The 20,273-nt window shown below is 41.4% G+C and overlaps 1 protein-coding gene across 1 annotated transcript; it reads left to right on the top strand.

Moving 5' to 3' along the window:
- Nucleotides 1-1,474: 1,474 nt before the first annotated feature.
- On the top strand, nucleotides 1,475-18,994 carry LOC133367605 (vomeronasal type-2 receptor 26-like). The gene is made up of 7 exons (XM_061591701.1): nucleotides 1,475-1,636; nucleotides 3,673-3,857; nucleotides 6,875-7,166; nucleotides 9,367-10,233; nucleotides 14,237-14,464; nucleotides 16,252-16,378; nucleotides 18,087-18,994. The coding sequence occupies exons 1-7, from the start codon at nucleotides 1,475-1,477 to the stop codon at nucleotides 18,992-18,994; spliced, it is 2,769 nt and encodes a 922-aa protein (XP_061447685.1).
- Nucleotides 18,995-20,273: the final 1,279 nt, after the last annotated feature.

Here is a 20,273-nt window from a genome sequence, read left to right as displayed (position 1 = left end):
AGGGAGTAATCCTTAGAAAATGCAATGGGACACATTGCAAGGAGACAGAGGGTATGCTGGGAGAACAGCAAGGGACCACAGACTGCCATTGGAGCTGCCATTGGCATGGGAACCTGTGGGAAGTGGCCTGGGAGCTCCAGCAATGGAATGCAAATACACACACACCATGGAGGCTGTGCACGTGTGCAGCATCCATAGCAATAGCCACCCACACAGCCAATCAGAATGCCACACCACACACACCATGCACACCCAAAAGCTGATCTGCTAATCACACACACACATGCACAAGCACTGTGACACAACATGGCCAGGTAAACACACACACGTGGAGACCTCCAGCCCCTGTGTCCCCCCATTGCACCCACAGCAGCCACCCAGAGAGCACTCCAGCCCCAAAAAACAGGTCCCACACACAAGGAGATCTGGAAAGACCATTTATTAAGAGATACCCACAAGACACATGCAGCCACAGCCACAGCACTGGCAGCAGCCGGGCAGGGAACTAGCACAGGATGTTCAGCTTAAAGAACAGAACAGGGCAACTGAGTCAGAGGCAGACCCAGGGGCAGGCACCCCATCACCTCCTCCCCCTCCCCAGTGGCAGCAGTGGCTGCATCCCCATAACCGTCCCTAATCCATCTACCCCCCACATTGCCACCCCTCACCCACATATCATAGCCATGGAGATGGCCAACCCCATCACCTCACACTGCCTGCAGCAGGGCACTGAGGATGGGGTCATCACAACAACTTCCATGGCCACCATGGCTGTGTTCCTCCCATATCCAGGATGCTCCATTGGAAGACCTCTGCCTGCCCCCTGGCAGTGATGAAACCACCATCCACAGCACCCTGGATGCCCTACTCACATGTAGCCATCACCCATAGCTATGTCACCACCTTCCCAATGGCATCATGGATGGTGCATACTGCATGTGCCAAGGTGGTGGTAGTGTCCTCCCAGAGGTGCCTAGCCTCCACATAAGCCCACAGGGGGACACCATCTGAGGAAGGGGCTATGTAGGTCAAGGGCCCTTGTCATGTCGATGGATCCCCTCCCTCTCATCTGAGCCAGGCTTTCTATCACCAGGCCCATCACCATCTCCTCTGTCATAATTCCCATCATGATCCTCCACTCCCTCTACCCACCACATCCTCACCTAACCCCAACATCTCTAGTCTTATGGGGAGGGGGGTTGGAAATGAGGGCCAGTGGGAGGCAAGGTCATCAGCATGGTTGTTGCCATCCATGGTGTCACTGCTGCTGCTGCCCCTGCCTTCAGGAGTCCTCTACCATCACCACTCCCTGGTGCCCCTGCAGGACAGAGCTCAGCATGGAGAGGGTTTTGTGGTGCCATCAGGAAGGACAGATTTATAACAACAATAACAACAGCAGCAGCAGCTACAACAACAACAATAATAAGTCCAGAAGGGTTTTTTCACTGGGTACCTTTAAATTTTATTTTTTAAAATGAACCCCTATGTAACTTTCTTTGAAGCAGAATTAGATGCAATAATTGCAATGCAATTTAGAGGCATTGTTGACACAACTGAGGGGATGGATATCCCCAAATACAGAGGGATAGTGGCTATGGTTTTCTATTGTCTTATGGGCAACGTTGATCAAGACAGAGTATGTCAAAAAAGTATCATTTGATAAGAAACCTGCCAAATTTCTGAGCGATGGTAATAACAGCTAGGGAGCTAAGATGAATGAAAAATGTCTTCCGGCTTGCATACTCTTGAATCATTGCAAAAGTTACAGAAAATAAATGCAAAGCTGATTTGACAGGAATGGGTATTTGTGTGAACTCCTGGCACAGAGATAGAAAGACTTGATTGACTAGCATTTTCCAAGCAAGCATTCATTCATTCATTGGCGATCTCTCGTGGCCGAGTAAGATTGTCTTCCAAGATAAGGTCTTTAACAGTGGGTCCGTAAGTGACTGTGGAGGCCAATTCTGGATCCACACAGCCTCCCACAGTGAGGACATAAGTTTCCAGATGGAAGATGGTCGCGATGAGCATTTGTTTGATGTGCCTTCCACTTAGCTTGTTTGTCCCGTTTGCCCTGTATTCGTGCTTCTTCAAAGTCCACAGCACCTTTGATAATAGCTGACCTCCATCTGGGACATTCATGGGCCAAGACTTCCCAGTTGTCGATGTTCATGTTACATTTTTTTAGATTCGCTTTAAGAACATCTTTAAACCAACAGACAAGAAAAATGTGTTGTATTACTTCAACACTCTTCGCACCATGATATTTTCCTTATATGGATAGCTTGGGGAGAAATGTTTCCATTTTTGCACATGCACCGACTGTCCGCAGCATATTTGAACACCTGAATCTCCACATTCCTCTAAAGCACTTTGGAAGTCTGTACTTCAGTATGGGACACTTCAGAGAGATCTCTCTTTGGCTGAAAAAGACTCAAATCTATCTGAACTAGCCTCACTATATTTCTTTATCTGGAATTTATTAGAATCTTCTGCACCGCACTAATGCTTTGCTTAATCAAGTTGTAGAAAGACATTGAATATACCAGCAGAAGATTTTAAATCTTAAACTATACTAGATTTCTACAGACCATATTATATTATTTCAATCTTTTGTGAAGTCAGGGGAAAATAGTAGGCCAATGGTATACAACATCTGGTCTGTGGGCCTAATTGGACCTGGCATGGGTCTTATTTTTGCCCATGAGGCAATTTCACTAAGATACACTGACCTTCCCTATGTGTGATGTCATATACAATGCCAGGTGTGGGGCAAGTAAACACACAAATGCCTTCTGAAAGTGAGGTTTGCAGGTACCACAGATCATCTGATTTCTGCAATCTGCTGTGTCTTTCCCACCGTGGCTTGATTTAAAACTGCATGGGAAAAGGAAAATGCTTCACTTGACATCATGGTGCTTGATAGGTGGGCAGCTCCACCCGGCTTTTAAAATGGCCTCAGGCTAGAGGAAGTAAGGACCTGGCCACCAGCTGAATTTAGTTGCATCTCCCATGGTAGGTCAATAATATCAATGAAATTTCTACCAGCTACACCAGTCCCAGGCATTTACTTTGTCCTAGGCATTTACATTTTTTGTAACATTTCTCTCTCTGGGGCCCACTGAATGTACATGTCATATATAGGTAACAGAAAGAAGACTTGGAAGTTACCCTAAAGATCATCTAGTCCACCCCCTGCCAATACAGGAAACCCACTTCTTCGGCATCACTGATAGTTGGTGACCGGTGCTATTTTTTGTGAGACTGTTCACTGGTACAGAGTACCGGCACTTTTTTTTTTTCATAGGACAATACTCCAGAGAGTTTCTTTTACCCTTTTATTACATGAGATTACTATGATTAAGATTCTGTCTTCACATAGTCCACATGGATTTGCTGGGGCTACAAACACAATTGAAAACAGTGTCTAGAGCCTTATATAAAACAAATGTATATCTGTTCACCACTGGGATACACGTTTTTTGACAGGAGAGCCACTCTAGTACAACAGTTGGCAACATCACCATTTCAAAATAATCTGGACCAACTGAATAAGCTTGTGATAATTAACCAATGGTGAAAGTTAGACAGAAAACAAAACTCTAGGTGAAGATTTGCTCCAAGATGTCAAAGACTTTTCTGTGGTTGCTGTTCCTCTTTCTGTGGCTGCAGCTACCTCCAACTCAAGGAAAGGAAGAAACTGTTGCATGTACCGTCACAGACCCCTTTCAAAACCTGAATGAGTATTATAAGAAAGGAGACCTCATCATTGGAGGGATGACTTCTCAACTTAGTTGGATAGCTGATGAATTATATTTCAGTGAACACCCTAAAACAAAATGTGTAGATGAACTTCTGTAAGTATATCTATCCTCAGTTACATGCACTTGGTCAGGTCATTTACACTCTAGAGAAATCATAGAAGTAATGCATGTTCAGAAAACTGTTTGCTTATGAATTTTTAAATATGTTTTCAGGACTATTAAAATTCATATATGCAATTCCTTTTATATTATATTAATTTATTTTCCTCATTCTGTTAGTTGATCAGTGTGTGGCTGCTTTTGGAGAAATGTAGCAAATAAAAGGAAGAAATTGCTAAGTCCCCAAAAGAGCAATTTGTTGCTATCGTGACCACACAGAGAAATTAGGAAGCAAGACACAAAGGTTGAGTGTACCGGGGTACATTTATTATAGCACAACAGATCTGCAGGAGGGAACCAAAGTGTTTGATAGTAACTGCACATGCCAAACTAGGCAAACCAACCCTGCCAAGGGTAAGAGGTAGTGTTTCATCTACCCCTTCCCTTAGGCATCACTGGTTACTAGAAACATAAACTGTTCCATCCCAAATGAAATAGATATACATATACATGGAAAGATAGGCAGATGACCCAGGCAAAGATTTTCTAGACCTGTTGATTTTACTTGGGTTCTAATTAGGACTGTGCTCTGACCATATTTGTTCCAAGGTGCTTCCAAGGCTGCCCAATTTGGCCTGAATCCATCCATATCTCTTTTGTTTCCCCCCATTCTCTCTTAGGAAATTTTAAATATGGCTATAATTGGGGATATATTTTTCTTCCTTTACACAGAAGTTTATCCACTATGTTGGTTATAGTAAGTTTCCAAATTTCATCACGTCTGCCGAATTACAACCAAATAGGTCCAGGGGCTTTTGTGGCGGGCACCTCTAAAAATTAATTGTATTACTTTTAACTTCTCCCAACCCCAAATTTCTGAGCAGAATTAGATTAAGGCATGAATCCTGCCAAATTGTGGAATATTTGCAGAAATTTCCCAATGGCAACAGTCATTTCATTTTGGGAGTTTGGAAAACATGGTTACTTAATTTCCCCAGCATTTTGACACATGAGAGAGATGGCCTTGGATAACACAATTACCAGATTGTCAACAAGTAACTTGTAATAGTCCTTCTAATCTATTATAGTAGTCAGTTAATTTTAAGTAGTTTTCTGGTGTGAGGTGACTGACTCACCCCCTCCCAGTTTCTCGCATTCTGCTGAAACAGTCTAAGGGCACAATCCAACTGGCATTTACACCTGGTTGAGGGGAGTTGGTATAGTGGATCTCCAGCTGAGCTGGCTGGGTCCTGGCTCAGCCAGGCTTTGCTAGTGTAAGTCCCTCAACCTGGCTCAGCCGGGGCTCAGCCGGCCCAGCATGGCTCAATCAGGACTCAGCCAGCTCGGCCAAGACTGGCGTAAATGAAGCTGACACAAGCTGGTGTAGATGCTGTAAATGTATTACGGTCAAAGACCAGCATATAAATACATAGCATAAAAACAACAAGGTATCATTAAAATTCAAACATCCACAAGACTAAACAAATTCTGATTATGAAAAAGGGTATTTCTGGACCGGGATAGCCTGACTACTGTTGTCCACACACTGGTAACCTCTAGGCTGGATTACTGTAATGCGCTCTATGTAGGGCTGCCCTTGAGGTTGGTCCAGAAGTTGCAGCTGGTACAAAATGTGGCAGCGAGACGGCTCACTGGAGCAGGGTATCACCAACATGTCAGCCCGCTGCTGAAAGAATTGCACTGGCTGCCCATTTGCTACCGGGCCAAGTTCAAGGTTCTAGTTTTGGCATACAAAGCCCTATACAGTTCGGGACCAGGATACTTGAAAGACCGTCTTACCCCTTATATGCCCAGTCAATCATTGCGCTCTGCAGGGGAGGGCCTCCTGCAGATACCATCTTATCAGGAGGTTCGTTCTGCACAATATAGGAAATGGACCTTTAGTGTGGCAGCACCTACCCTGTGGAATTCCCTCCGTTTGAATATTAGGCAGGCACCATCTCTTCTATCTTTTTGGTGCCTTTTGAAGACTTTCCTCTTTCAACAAGCCTTTTAGGTTGAGACCTATCCCAGTCTGCATCTGTGTCAGAATTATTTAATATGTTTTTAATAATGTTTTTAACCCTTTTTAAGGTTTTTTTAAATGCTTTTAATGCTGTTTTGTTTTAATGTAATTTAAGATCTGTTTTTATGATGTTTTTATGATGTTTTAAAGTGTTTTAGTGCTTTGTTTGCCGCCCTGGGCTCCTGCTGGGAGGAAGGGTGGGATACAAATTAATTAATTAAACAAACAAATAAATAAATAAATAATATTTGGGGGCATGTCAGGGGAGGGGCCAAAGTGAGGGAACTAAAGCCACATCCAACTTATTTTTGCAGCACTCCTGCAGATCCCAATGTAGGTAAAAGTTATGCCAGGAAAAAGGTTGTTCTAAGAAAATAAATACAATAAAAGTCAATGGAGAGGGCTTATTACCTGGTAGGGGTATTTGGAAGAGCAGGTTTTTACTTCTGGTCCCTGCATGCAGCTCCCGGCTGAGCCAGCATTCAACCAACGCAGAGGCTCTTGAACTGTAATTGGATGCAGCAGAACTTTACTCTGGTTTCTCTTGCTCCAGCACAACTTATGCCAGTTTCCCCTGAGTTGGATTGCTCTGTCTCTGTATTATTCCATGTGCTTTCTTATGTTCTGTGCAAGAATTCACATTTATTTGGCCACTCTGCAACCACACATTTGCTGGCACAGAGGCACTGCAGGGATCTGTTCCTGAAAGGCACATCTACAGTAATTAAATTGCCCTCCCTTGTAAACCGTGGGTGTGAAGATATGCAGAGAAATCTTTTTCTTTCTGTCTTTCTTATTTATATACCAATGTCTCACAAGGCATCACGGCAGTCTACAACAACTAAAAAAAAGTTTAAAACAGTACAGAACAATCATTAAAATGTCCAGCTACATATTTAGGTGTTGATATGAACAATTAAATTCTGAGAGATGATTCATAAAGGGTTGGATACTTGACATATGCATGATGTAAATGTTCCTTTAGGGCAAAATCGAAGAAATATCAACATGTTCTCTCCTTGGTATTTGCTGTGAAGGAGATAAACGATAACACACAGATCCTACCAAATGTCAGCCTGGGATTTCACATCTATGATAGCTACGACAATGCAAGGATAACTCATCAGAACACCCTGAATCTTCTGTCCACCACCAAAAGGAGTGTCCCCAACTTCAAGTGTGACAAGAGAAAGAATCTGATAGCTGTTATTGGGGGATCTGACTCTGAGATCTCCCTTTACATGGCTATTCTCTTAGACACCTACAAAATTCCACAGGTAGAATGACCTATATCCTCAGTACATTTTTTTACCTTCATTCTTTTTTAAAAAATAATAATTTTGCACACTTCTGTTTATTATCTGCATCTTGGAAAGTGGTTATGCATTCTTATATTATGAGGTCAAGAACACATCTGAAAATGGAAATATCATCTAAGGTGGTGAGTGTGCACACACACACAAATGTGTTTGATCTCCAAAAATGTGCATGAGTGATTTTCATGTCTTTTTTCCCTAAAACAATTTCCAGTATATACGTCTCAATATCTGAAAAGGATTTAATCGAAGCTGGAATTAACTGACACAAAACTATCAGGCTTTGTTCTTAAGATAACATGGGGAAAAATACATCTGTTCATGTTCTGCATATGAGAAAGGGATGATGCATTATTGTATCAAGAGGTTAACTACACAACTGAAAAGAGAAATATGATAATTTAATCTCAAAAACAATCCATGAGTTATTATTCCTCTTTGTCCAACCAATGTGCTATTTATGCAGGTCTCATCAGAATGGTTCAAATCAAAGAGCGTCATCCAAAGAAGGAATTAATTATCTAGAGGGAAACGATCACATTTTCCAGATGTTTGTGCATGTCAATTATTTGTTCCTCCCAAATAACATACGAAGTCTTAGGTCAAGTTCTTACAACACCTTAGGAGTGTAGATGATGATGATGATGATTCACCATCATTATTTATTTATATAGTGTCATCAGATGCACATGGCACTGTACATAAAATAAAACAATAAAAACAAGTCCCTGTCCCCAAAGGCATACAACCTAAATAAAATAAAGTGAGGACAACAAAGGAAGGGGACGGAAACAAATAGAGAACACATCGAGGACTTAAAATACACATACTCTAAAGGTAAAGGTGTCCCCGCACTTGTAGTGCGAGTCATTTCCGACTCTTAGGGTGACGTCTTGCGACGTTTACTAGGCAGACCATACATATGGGGTGGGATTACCAGTTCCATCCCCGGCCTTTCTTTACCCCCCAGCATATGAACATAAAAAAACCCAGCTGAAATTCCAAAAGCTTTGGAATAAAGGAAGGTTTTTAAATAAGACTTTAAAAACTGAAATTGAGGAAGCAGTCCAAAAGTACTCTGGGAGACAATCCCAGGAATACGGAGCAGCAAGAGAAAATGGAGAAAGTTGAGCTAAAGAGCAAACAATCCTGGGACAGGTAAGAAGCACAGAGTTTGAGGAGCAGAGATCCCAAGCAGGCCTTTAATGAGAAATAATAACTGATAGATAAGGTGGAGCCAGACTGCGTAAAGCTTCAAAAGTTAAAACAAGATACTTGTATTAAATCCTGAAATAAATAGGAAGCCAGTGAAGGAACTTCAAAAGTGGAGTAACATGGTCAAACAACAGGCAGTGGAATGTTAAACAGAAACCAAGGCACTGATACAAGTTTGTGGAAGACCAGTCAAAAGAAGATTTCAGTAGTCAAGGTGAGAAATAAATAAAGCATGAACTAAAGGTTTGATTCTAGCAATATTATAGAGGAAAAAACGACAGGACTTTGCTATAGCTTTAATGTAGGGAACAAAAGAAAGAGTCAAAAGTAAAACCAACACTATGTGCTTCTTCGACAGGATAGATCACATTCTGACACCGTATCATGATTGGTCAGTAAGGGAATTTATATAAAGGAGTTGTCTGAAATTATTTATGTTGTCCCTTGCCCAGTGGCATGGTCTGTGGGGACACATGACTCAGGCATCTTGCTGAAAACTAAAGAAGTCTGTGTCTGGTTGGTGCCAGAATGGAAAACCTCATGAACACCAGTTTGGGTACTATGGAATATGTTGTACTACTACTACTACTACTATTACTACTACTACTACTACTACTACTACTACTACTTATTACAGCAACAACAACTGAACAAAGAACTCAACTCAGAAAAATGTAAACTGGTACACCAAGAGAGGACAAAATTAGTATTACCTGAACGTTTTTTGCATGAAATTAGTTTAAATGATCTAAAAAGCTAAAGAAGGAATTCATTAAAGATAATATTATGTCCAACAAGAAAATAAAGATTTGGCATCAATGAAAAACCTCAAATCTCTTGCCCTTAAAACAAGCAGCTTACAATGCCCCCACAATATTTGTCCACTAGGCAATTTCCCTAAGTTCCATAACTTCTCCTCATAGTGATATTGATTTTCTCTTCCTAGGTTGCCTCCTGTGTTTTAGCTCCAGTGAGGAATGTTAAAACTCAACTCCCCTCCATCTACCGGATGGTCCCCAATGAAGCATATCAGTACAAAGGGATTTCCCAACTCCTTCTGCATTTCCAGTGGACGTGGGTGGGGCTTATTGCATCAGATGATGAAAGTGGAGAGACATTCATGCAGAACATGTGGCCAGTGCTCTCCCAGCATGGAATCTGCACAGCCTTCAATGAAAAACTTCCACCCTTATCTCAAGCTCTGGAGAATTTCAGTTCTTTGGAACTTGTCCGGGCCAAAACTTCTTTATTAACCATCTCAAACATCAAAGTATTGGTTGCATGTGCAGAACCTCAGACAATGACAACTTTGTTGTGGATGATATATTACTTTTTATTATTAGAAAACCTAACAGAGATTTCTATTGGTAAAGTGTGGATTCTGACAGCCCAGTGGGATTTCTCATTTGAAACAAGGCTCAGAGCTGTTGATCTACAACTCTTTAATGGTGCTTTGTCTTTTGCAATTTACTCAAATAAAGTGCTAGGGTTTACAAAATTCCTGCAGATTCTACATCCTAATTTTCCCAAAGGAGATGGTTTTCTCAGAATCTTCTGGCAAAAGGCATTCAACTGCTTATTTTCTGATTCAAAGGAGCACAACGAAAACACCAATGCTTGCACTGGCCAAGAGAAACTGGATAAACTCCCTGGTTTTCTTTTTGAAATGAGAATGACTGGCCAAAGTTATAGCATTTATAATGCAGTCCATGCCATTGCACATACTTTACATAAGATATATTCATGCACACCAAAACATGGAGCAATGGAAGGCAGGGGTAGACTGTATCCTCCAAATTTGCAGCCTTGGCAGGTAAGTTTTTATATCTAGAACAGACCTCTTGCCACTGAAGTGAGATGACATTAAATACATGGAGTACATGCTGTCGATCAGCTACTAAGTCATAGTCAAGGTCTTGTTACTAATGTATAAAGCACTGGACAATTTGGCCCAGATTACCTGTCTGTCTCTTTATAGACCTGTAAGATCACTTAGGAAACTTCAAAAAAAATGTAGTTGTGGCACTGCAGTGTACAGAGTATAATAGGGAGATGTCCTCCCCCCCTTTTAACTTTTCCCCTGGATGGTGGAATCCCCTCGCCTCTGCCATATCCATCCATTTCTTCAGACACCTCGTAAAGACATTTCGTTTTGCCCAGGCTTTCCCTGACTCATAAGATCAACCCTGTTATTACTATTTCTTGTTCTGAATGTTTTTAGACTACTCTTTTTTTTACTGCATTTTTCTGTATCTGTTTTTATGACATTGTTTGATTAGCTGTCTGCTACATTTTTGTAAACTGCTTAGGTTTTTTTTTAAAAAAACTTTAAGTGGTTTAGAAATGCCTTGAAGTAAGTAAGTAAGATGCCTTAAAACATTAAAAATCTCAACAATAATAATAAAACCTAACCCACCCCAAAAGCCTGCCTGAAGAGCCAGGTCTTCAAGGCCCGGTGGAAGCTCATCATAGAGAGGGCATGGCGGAGATCATTTGGGAGGGAATTCCACAAAGTGGGGGCCACAATTGAAAAAGCCCTCTTCCTAGTCCTCACCAGTCTAGCTGTTTTAACTGGTGGGATAGAGAGAAGGCCTTTTGAGGCTGATCTTGTTGAGCGGCATCCCTCATGATGTTGGAGACGCTCCTTCAGATAGACTGGGCCGAAACCATATAGGGTTTTAAAGGTCAGAGCCAACACCTTGAATTGGGCCCAGAAAACAACCAGTAACCAGTGCAACTCCTTCAGCACTGGAGTGATGTGATCTCGCTGGTGGCTGCCTTTAATCAGGCAAGCCGCCGCATTCTGTACCAGTTGCAGCTTCCGGACTGTTTTCAAGGGTAACCCCACGTAGAGCACATTACAGTAGTCTAGGAGAGAGGAGACTAGGGCATGTATCACCGATGGGAGCAGATGATTGGGAAGGTAGGGGCACAGCCTCCATATCAGATGGAGTTGATACAGCCCTGACCAAAGAGATACTAATCTCCTAAGGATTTGTTCTCATGTTCCTCTGTCCATACATACACTTTTTTTACCCATTCAGCAGTAATTAAGGCCTGAGTAGTGCAACAAAGAGCAAAGTAAGTAAGTAAGATGCCTGCATGGTGCAGAGTGGTAAGCGGCGGTAACATGGCTGAAGCTCTGCTCATGGCCGGAGTTCGATTCCAACGGAAGGAGGAAGTCGAATCTCTGGTAAAAGTGGTGGAGGTCCACTCAGCCTTCCATCCATCCGTGGTTGGTAAAATGAGTACCCGGCATATGCTGGGGGGTAAAGAAAGGCTGGGGAAGGAACTGGCAATCCCACCCCATATATACGGTCCACCTAGTAAACGTCGCAAGACTTCACCCTAAGAGTCGGAAACGACTCGCACTACAAGTGCAGGGATACCTTTACCTTTGAGTAAGTAAGTAAGTAAGTAAGTAAGTAACACATTAATCCCTGCATGAGGCAATCACCTTTCCTTAGAAATGTTACATACTGCACATCCTTCATCACCAATGGAGCCATGATTTTCAGATGCTTGGGCATAGAGTCACAGTCCTGCCTTGCACCCAAAATACAAGGGGAAAGAGCAGTTCATGGAAATAGGTCATACAGTCAGATTTGCATGAAAAATAAAATCAGTTGGAAGACAGGCTACTGTACAAAGTTTAGAGTCACACCTGTTTTGTCACCCATCGGGGCCTTCACCATGCTGACTCTTTGCCTCTAGCCACACTCAACACTTGCATCCCTGCTCTCCAAACAGGTCCATTAGGGAAGTTCCTTTAGCAGGGGGTTACTCTAAAATAATACGTTATTCATACTTAGGGTTTGGATGAAAGACGGAAGGGCTTTCTAAGATAAATATGCCTACATTAAAAATGGGGAGTTTGATGCTTTAGGTTTTCCATGCCAACAGGGAAAGGTGGGTCCCATGTGTAAAATTTCCTAAGTTCAGGTTAATAGCATAATAATAGCCCTGCTGGATCAGGTCAAAAGTCCATCTACTCCAGCACTTGTTCCCACAGCTGCAAACCAAGGCTGCTTCCACACTGCATTTTATTCCATTATTCTGACAATTTCTTACCTGGTATTTAGCACATTATATTTGATCTTTCACATGACACATAAGCTAGGTCCAGAATTCTAGTGGAATGTAGTGGAAGTTTAGCGCTAATTTCCCCGATAAATGATACCAGAAATAATCTGTTAGCAAGGCTTGGGAACCCAGAAGATTGCAGAAGTTTATTGCTAGCTGCAGCTGCTCATGTGACAGGCATCCCAGCATGCAGTGCATTCCCACCCTTTAGTCACATGTTTTGCTTTTTTTTTTTGTCTGATGAACGTCATACCAGTATTCCCGCATTGGTGCAGATAGCAGCAGCATTTCCCACACATACCCCTGTCTCGATACAACTAAAACAATTTAAAAAGTCAGATCCTAAAGGGAGAGGGTTTTCATGGCAACGGCACGAGATCTTAGACCTCCTAAACAGTGAGGAACAGTGTGCATGGGTGAGGGACGGCAACAAGCCGTGTGAAAGAGAGTTGCGGGAAATGCCTGTATATCAGCTGAAAAAGCTGCTGTTCCTTAACACAACAGGTACTGCAGTGTGAAAGGGATTTTAGAAATCAGGACAGAAGCGCTACCTTTTTAATCCATTAAGCTAATGCAATCAGCCCCATGTGTGAAAGCAGCCCAAATGGCCATGGGAAGCCCGCAAGCAGTACCTGAGTATAACAGTGTGAAGGGATTCCAAGAGAGGCTATAACACTTCACTAGCCTCTACAGATGAGCAGACAAGCAACTGATGTGTAGGAGCCAAAATAAATAAAGACATTGAGGATGTCCTGCAAGAGATAAAAGGGGAGCAAGGCTAGGAGTGTCTTTTCCCAGCTCCATCTGGTTCATCAGCTATGGCCCCTTTTGAACAGAACTGACTTGGCCATTCTACTCCATGCTCCAGCAATTTCAAGACTGGCTTATCGCAATTTAAGGTGTGCGCACTAGTGTTTAAAGCCTTAAACAACTTAGGTCCAAAATATTTCAGCTCTCAGATGCTCAGGGAACGGTCGCCTAGGAGAGTGCATTTTCTGTTGTAGCCCCTGTTGTGGAACTCCCTACCCACGGAGGTACGTTTAGCAACTTCATTGTACAGTTTTCTACAAATACTGAAGACACATCTCTGTACCCTGGCTTTTGCAACCTGAGATGTATATTTTTAGGACCCACCCTATTTTTGTTTTGTGATGTTGTGATTTTAAGTTGTTTTCAATTATATATTTTAACCTGTTGAACCCACCGTGGGACCTCAGGTGGGTTCAACAGGTTGAAGGGTGGATAAATAAATAAATGAATAGCAAAGTTTGCAACAGTAGTTCAGTCCAACATCAGTGTCTGCCTCTGCCTCTTAATCATCACAATACCTGTGTTAGCTGAGCCAGACTGGAGAATGTAATACTGGTGTCAGCATGAAAGTTCCCCCCAATGTTAGTGGTGTTGAATTATTTATTTATTTTATATCCTGTCCTTCTCCCAAAAGGAGCCCAGGGCAGCAAACAATAAGTGATAAACCAATGAAAACATATTAAAAATATAAGTTCTTTAAAACAAAACATTCTTTAAAAAATCTTTAAAATGTTACTGGAAATGAATATGTGTGAGAGTTATAGAAAAGATGTGTCCTTTGCCTGAGCTGCAGAATCAAGGCCTTCCTACTTCGTAAACTTTGTAGTTTGTTTTTCTTTCTCTATATCAAACAAGCTCTGTTGCTGTGTTGCCCTTTTCTATCTATCATTTTGTAAAATCTGCATTTCCCTCTTTCAAACTAGCTTCACCCTTTCCTGAGGAGCATCTCATTTAACAACAGTGCTGGTGAGACAGTATCTTTTGATGAAAATGGTGAATTAGCAGCTGGATTTGATATTATAAACTGGGTTACTTTCCCAAACCAATCTTTTTTAAGAGTGAAAGTGGGAAGAATGGATCCACAAGCTTCACAAGGCCAGGAGTTCACCGTCAAAGGAGAGGCCATCACATGGCACAGCACATTTAATCAGGTGGGACTGGACTATTAGTTTTTAAAAGTGGGATCTAAAATAAAATAAAACTTCTGCTATGGGGAAATATCTTCCTTTGTTCAGGGGTGGAAGATCTACATCAGCCTTCACTGACTTGGTAACCTTCAGGTGATTTACAAATCACAACAGCCCCAGCCTGCATGGAGGGCATGAAGTTGCTGAAGGCTGATCTGCATGTTAAGACTGCTGTGAATGCAAAAAAACCAAACAAACTTTCATTTCTTTGTCTTCCTTATGGAATAATAGCTTGTATTTTTATGAAAATATTCTAGAAAATATTCTTAATAAATAAATGAATGAATCGACTTAAAGGACCAATCTTCTACATATTTAAAAGTAAGTTGTCTTAAAATTTAATGGATCTTACTTCTAAGTAAAGTTGCTTTGGAACAGACTAGAGAAGGCCATAAAAGAAAAGCTTTCTTTATATTTTATATGCATGAAGGATTATCACATGATTATAAGAGATGTGGCGAACATTGTTCCAGCTCTACCTCTGATGATGCACCACTCTCCTGCAACTCTGCCCCATTTAAGCATGGTTATCTGATGCTGGGAAGCAATTACAGTAATCTCCCCACCTTAGATGCCCATCCTAATGCTCCAAGGAAGGGGTGCAGGCGGAGTGCTGTGCATTGTCAGAGGCTGGAGCCTGAGATGTAGCCCACAGTTTCTAATCACACAATGCCCTTTCACATCAATAACGCATGTACAAGACAAAGTACTAAAGCCCACATGCTCCTTGTGGACATCTTTCAAACATGAGAAAATATCATAATTATACATCATTAATTCATCTAAAATAATGAGCATCCAACATACCTGTTAGCTGTCTCCACCTAGCTTATTATCATAGGTTGAATTGGACAGCAGCTGACAAAGGTCACATGAAGGTTTCTTTTCCAGCTCTGCTGCCTAAATTATTTGTAGCGAAGATGCTGGAAATTGAATCTGGCTCCTTTCACATGCTGAAATATGTTATGGCATGAAACCATCACTGCTCAGGAATCTGTGTTTAATCAGGAATATCTACCATTGGGCTGTTCTGTACTCATAAGAATCCCAGTGCTGGCTTTTAACAAAACAAGCACACACTGGCATAATTGGAAATAACTAATATACATTGTGCACTCCTTTCTTGACATCCATGCATATGGCACCAAAATCTGCAGCAAGAGAGCTGAAGATTCCAAGGAAGCTTTAGAATTTAAATCTATATTTGTGAAGGTGCCATCACTATAAACATTTGTGCTCTTTGTATGAACATTGATAAAGGAATGTTCAAGGTACATGGTGATGTTCCTCAACATGGCTTCACTCCTTGTTTGTGTTTTGTTCAACATGGGAATGAAGAACGCCTAGATGGGGCTTTAAAGACGATAAAACTGCTGTTGTGTTTTGAAAAAAATAGTTGTTGGTGGTGTTTTTTTGTAACACATTTTAGTCCAATCTTTTTGTTCCCCATTTACATTCTACTTCAACGGCACACCAATCAGACTGCAACCTTCTTGCCTAGACTGGGCTTTTCCCCACAGCAACTCCTGTTAATATAATTATAATAATATCAATATCAATATCAGTTTTATATTGGTTCTCCTACGTGGTCCACCTTTTCCTTTAGTACCATTCACTTACCCAATAATGTTTTTCAGGCATGTTATTTATTTGTACAGTGTCCAATTTCCTCCTCCCACAACATGCAGTGTTTATGATAGCTGCTTTGTTTGCAAGATGAGATCTACATGTTCCCCTCTTTTCATGGATAGATGCAGCCCTTTGCTATGTGTAATGACCACTGCCAGCCAGGCTACAGCAAAACAAAAAAGGAGGGGAAGCCATTTTGCTGCTTCAATTGTACTCCATGTCCAGATGACATGATTTCAAACCCAAAGGGTAGGAAATATATTCATTGTATAAAATACTCCATAATGTATTTCAGCATCACGGTAGCAGCTGTTCATGTCTCAAACACAGAAATGCAATTAGGGCAACCCAGTCATGACAAAGATCCTAATATATGTTTCTTATATACTTGCAAAATGAAATATCCTCAAGAAACAACCCAGTTCCCTTTTCATTGCCAAGGGATACTCTTAAATATCCACAACAACCATTATACCAGCTAGGGATAGCAGAGGATTCTATTTCAAAAATATTTATAAACAGAATTTGGTTGCTCCGATCTGCTTAAGATTTGTCCATACTGGACTGCAATAAAAACCAAGCACCCACACACCGATGCTACATTGCTACAAAGCTCCAGATCACAACTTTCAAATGCTTTATATTAAACAGATGAGAGACAGAATAGAATACTGCACAACTCTGTAGCCCAATGATACTCAGTGATATCCAAACTTCAGATAGAAATGGAAACTCCACGATACTGTGCCTGCAACTCACAACTCACAAAGCCCAAACAAGAGGATGCAATGGTCAATTGTATCAAAACCTGCAGAGAGATCAAGGAGAACCAACAGGGTCACATACCCCCTGACTCTTTCCTGAAAAAAAGTAATTTGCCTGGGCAATCAAAGCTGTTTCAGAGTCAAAACCATCCCTAAAGTTACAATGAAATGGGTCTTGATCATCAGTTTTGTCCAGGTACATGGATTGTCCAGAACTCACATAAATTAATTCACTAATAGGCAAAAAAAACCTTGTGGTTTAAGAACATACCTATAGCCCACAGATATTTCTATCAAACTTTAAAAAAGCAGGGAAATTGGGCAACTATAGTGAATGCACCCGGGGAGCAGGAGACCTGACCTCCTCTCTGAGATACTGTACTGCCCTACAAATCTGTCAAAACGCAAGCACAATTTGGGTTGGTCTTTCACAGTCCACAGGCACATGTTATAAAATTCTTCCAAGCTACACAGGAAGTGGATTGGATTGTGAAAGACCAACCCAAATTGTGTTTGCATTTTGACAAATTTGTAGGGCAGTATAATATCTCTGCTTTTTAAAGTTTGATAGAAATATCTGTGGGCTATAGATACATTTTTAAACCACAAGGTTTTTTCCCTATTAGTGAATTTCTCTGCTTTTTAATCCGGGAGGAAAGAAATGAAATCCTGTCCAAGTTTGCTGAGAATGGATCGATCATTTGCATCCTTATTGAGTTCAGTGGGATTTACTCCTGTGCAATCATGTTTAGGATAGGTAAGACTTACCTGGGGGGATGGAGGGAGGGCTGGAGTGGGCAGGGGAGGAGGAAGAAGGAAGAAGGGAGGGGAGGAGGAAGGGAGAGGAGAGAAGAGGGGAAGGAGGGGAAAGATAGGTCTGATCATTTGCATGGATGCCAGACTATGGATGCCAGAATGGCATGAACTGCAGCATCAAGACTGGAGTGAATGCATACACATTTTCCTTCAAAATATTTTTCAAATGTGTTCCAGAAGGTATCTGGGGAATCTGATATTCCCAGGGCTGGATCTTTCACCAGACCATACACTATCCTAAACACAACACTGATGTACAGTTTCATGAGGAAGCCATGTTGGTGGCACGATTGTGCCTTCTAACTTATACTTGATTGCAATGGCTATGTGATTTTGGTAAATTGTGAAATTCATGTATCATTTACTTGATTTTTCAGACATGGGCAATTGTTTCAAATGCCCAGAAGATCAATTTCCAAACAAGAACCAAGATCAGTGCATTCCCAAGACATTAAACTTCCTCACTTTCTCGGAACCTTTGGGGATCACTTTAGCTTTTTTGGCTCTGTCTTTTTCTCTGATCACAGCTTTGGTGTTTGGAATCTTCAATAAGCATGAAGACACTCCCATTGTCAAAGCCAATAATCGGGATCTTACCTACACTCTGCTTATTACCCTATTGCTCTGCTTCCTCTGTTCTTTGCTATTCATTGGCAAGCCTCACACAGTGATTTGCTGTTTACGACAAACTGCTTTTGGCATCATCTTCTCAATTGCTGTTTCTTGTGTGTTGGCAAAAACCATCACAGTGGTTTGGGCTTTCATGGCTACAAAACCAGGATCTAAGATGAGGAAATGGGTTGGGAAAAGACAGGGTAAATATTTTCTTCTTGGATGCTCCTTTATTCAAACCAGTATTTGTGTGGTATGGCTCTGTACTGCTCCTCCATTCCCAGATTTTGACATGAACTCTCTGGCTGAAGAAATCATAGTGGAATGCAATGATGGATCAGTTATCATGTTTTATTGTGTCCTTGGTTACATGGGACTCCTGGCCATTGTCAGCTTCATTGTGGCTTATCAAGCGAGAAAGTTGCCGGATAGTTTCAATGAAGCCAAATTCATCACTTTCAGCATGCTGGTGTTTTGCAGTGTTTGGCTGTCCTTTGTTCCTTCGTACCTGAGCAGCAAGGGAAAATATATGGTGGCTGTGGAGGTCTTCTCCATTTTGGCCTCCAGTGCTGGGTTACTGGGTTGCATCTTTGCCCCTAAATGTTATATACTTATCCTAAGGCCTGATTTGAACAGCAGGAACCCGTTAAGTTGCAGAAACAAGCAACAATAAGCTCATTTTGGAATTGTTTTGTATATTCTTTTTTTCCAAAACTGTGATGCTTATTGTTTATGACAAAATATTCTAAATAGATAAATGAATAATAAATAGACGTAAAGCATTGATCCTGTACACATTTAGAACTATGTTTCCTTGAAATTTAGTGGAATGTCCTAAATAGAAAAACTACATAAGGACATTTGATCTATTTTATTTTATTTTATTTCTTTGATTTCTTAACTGTCCTTCACCATAAGGACACTAGGATGGGTTACAACAGTACATGGATGAAATCCAGAGCTTGGAAACGTTCCTTTTTTTGAACTACAACTCCCATCAGCCCAGTCTAGTGACCATGCTGACTGGGGCTGATGGGAGTTGTAGTTTAAAAAAGTAACTTTTCCAAGCTCTGAATCATTACAATTCTAAAAGAAGTAAACCCATTCCATATGGAACACAGCATCAGAGCTTGGAAGATTACTTTTAAAAAGTAATAAATTACAGTTACAGTTACATGGCTGAAAAGTAGTAATTACCATTACAATTACTGAAAGTAACTGATTACTTCACTTTTCCTCCAAAGTAATCACTACAATTACATTTCAGTTACTTTTTTTAAAAAAGCCTACAAGGTGCTGGCCTTGGCTGCTGCACATCTAAGTAGCCTAAAACAACATTAAAAATAAACAAACACATACAAAGGTAGTAGAATAATTATTTTTATTCATAAGATAGCAATGGTGGTCTCTCAGCTGGTAAGGGTGGTAGGGAGGGAGGCTGAGGCCACTACTCAGATCTTTGCACGTCAAACCAAGTGCAACCCCCCCCACTCAGCCAGTCAGCATAATCTCTCTCACTTAACCACCTCCCAGATCCTGCCCTGCCACCAACTAAGGAACACTCAAGCAAACATTTTCCCCTGAGATGTAAAAAAGTTAAAATACTGCAAATGCAGCACAGTAGCCAGAGACTGTGGTGGAGGCCACTTTGTGTGCCAAGTGCAAACACAGTACTCTCTCTCTCTCTCTCTCTCTCTCTGTCTCTCTGTCTGTCTCTCTGTCTCTGTCTCTCTCTCTCTCACACACACACACACACACGTTGTCATCTTTCACCTCCACAGTTCTTTATCTCCATTCTGCTGCTGCCTCTTTCTCCTCCTTTATCCATGTTCTTGACCTCCGGATCCTTTTCCCCTCCACTCCATTCTTCACCACCACTATCCATTTTTTAAAATAATTGTTTTCTCCACTCCACCCCATCTCACTCTCCACCTCCTCCCTCGTCGCCTCCT

This window comes from Rhineura floridana, chromosome 11 (genome assembly GCF_030035675.1).
Source record: "Rhineura floridana isolate rRhiFlo1 chromosome 11, rRhiFlo1.hap2, whole genome shotgun sequence".
NCBI classification, from domain to species: domain Eukaryota; kingdom Metazoa; phylum Chordata; class Lepidosauria; order Squamata; family Rhineuridae; genus Rhineura; species Rhineura floridana.
This window is presented reverse-complemented; position numbering and strand designations above follow the sequence as displayed.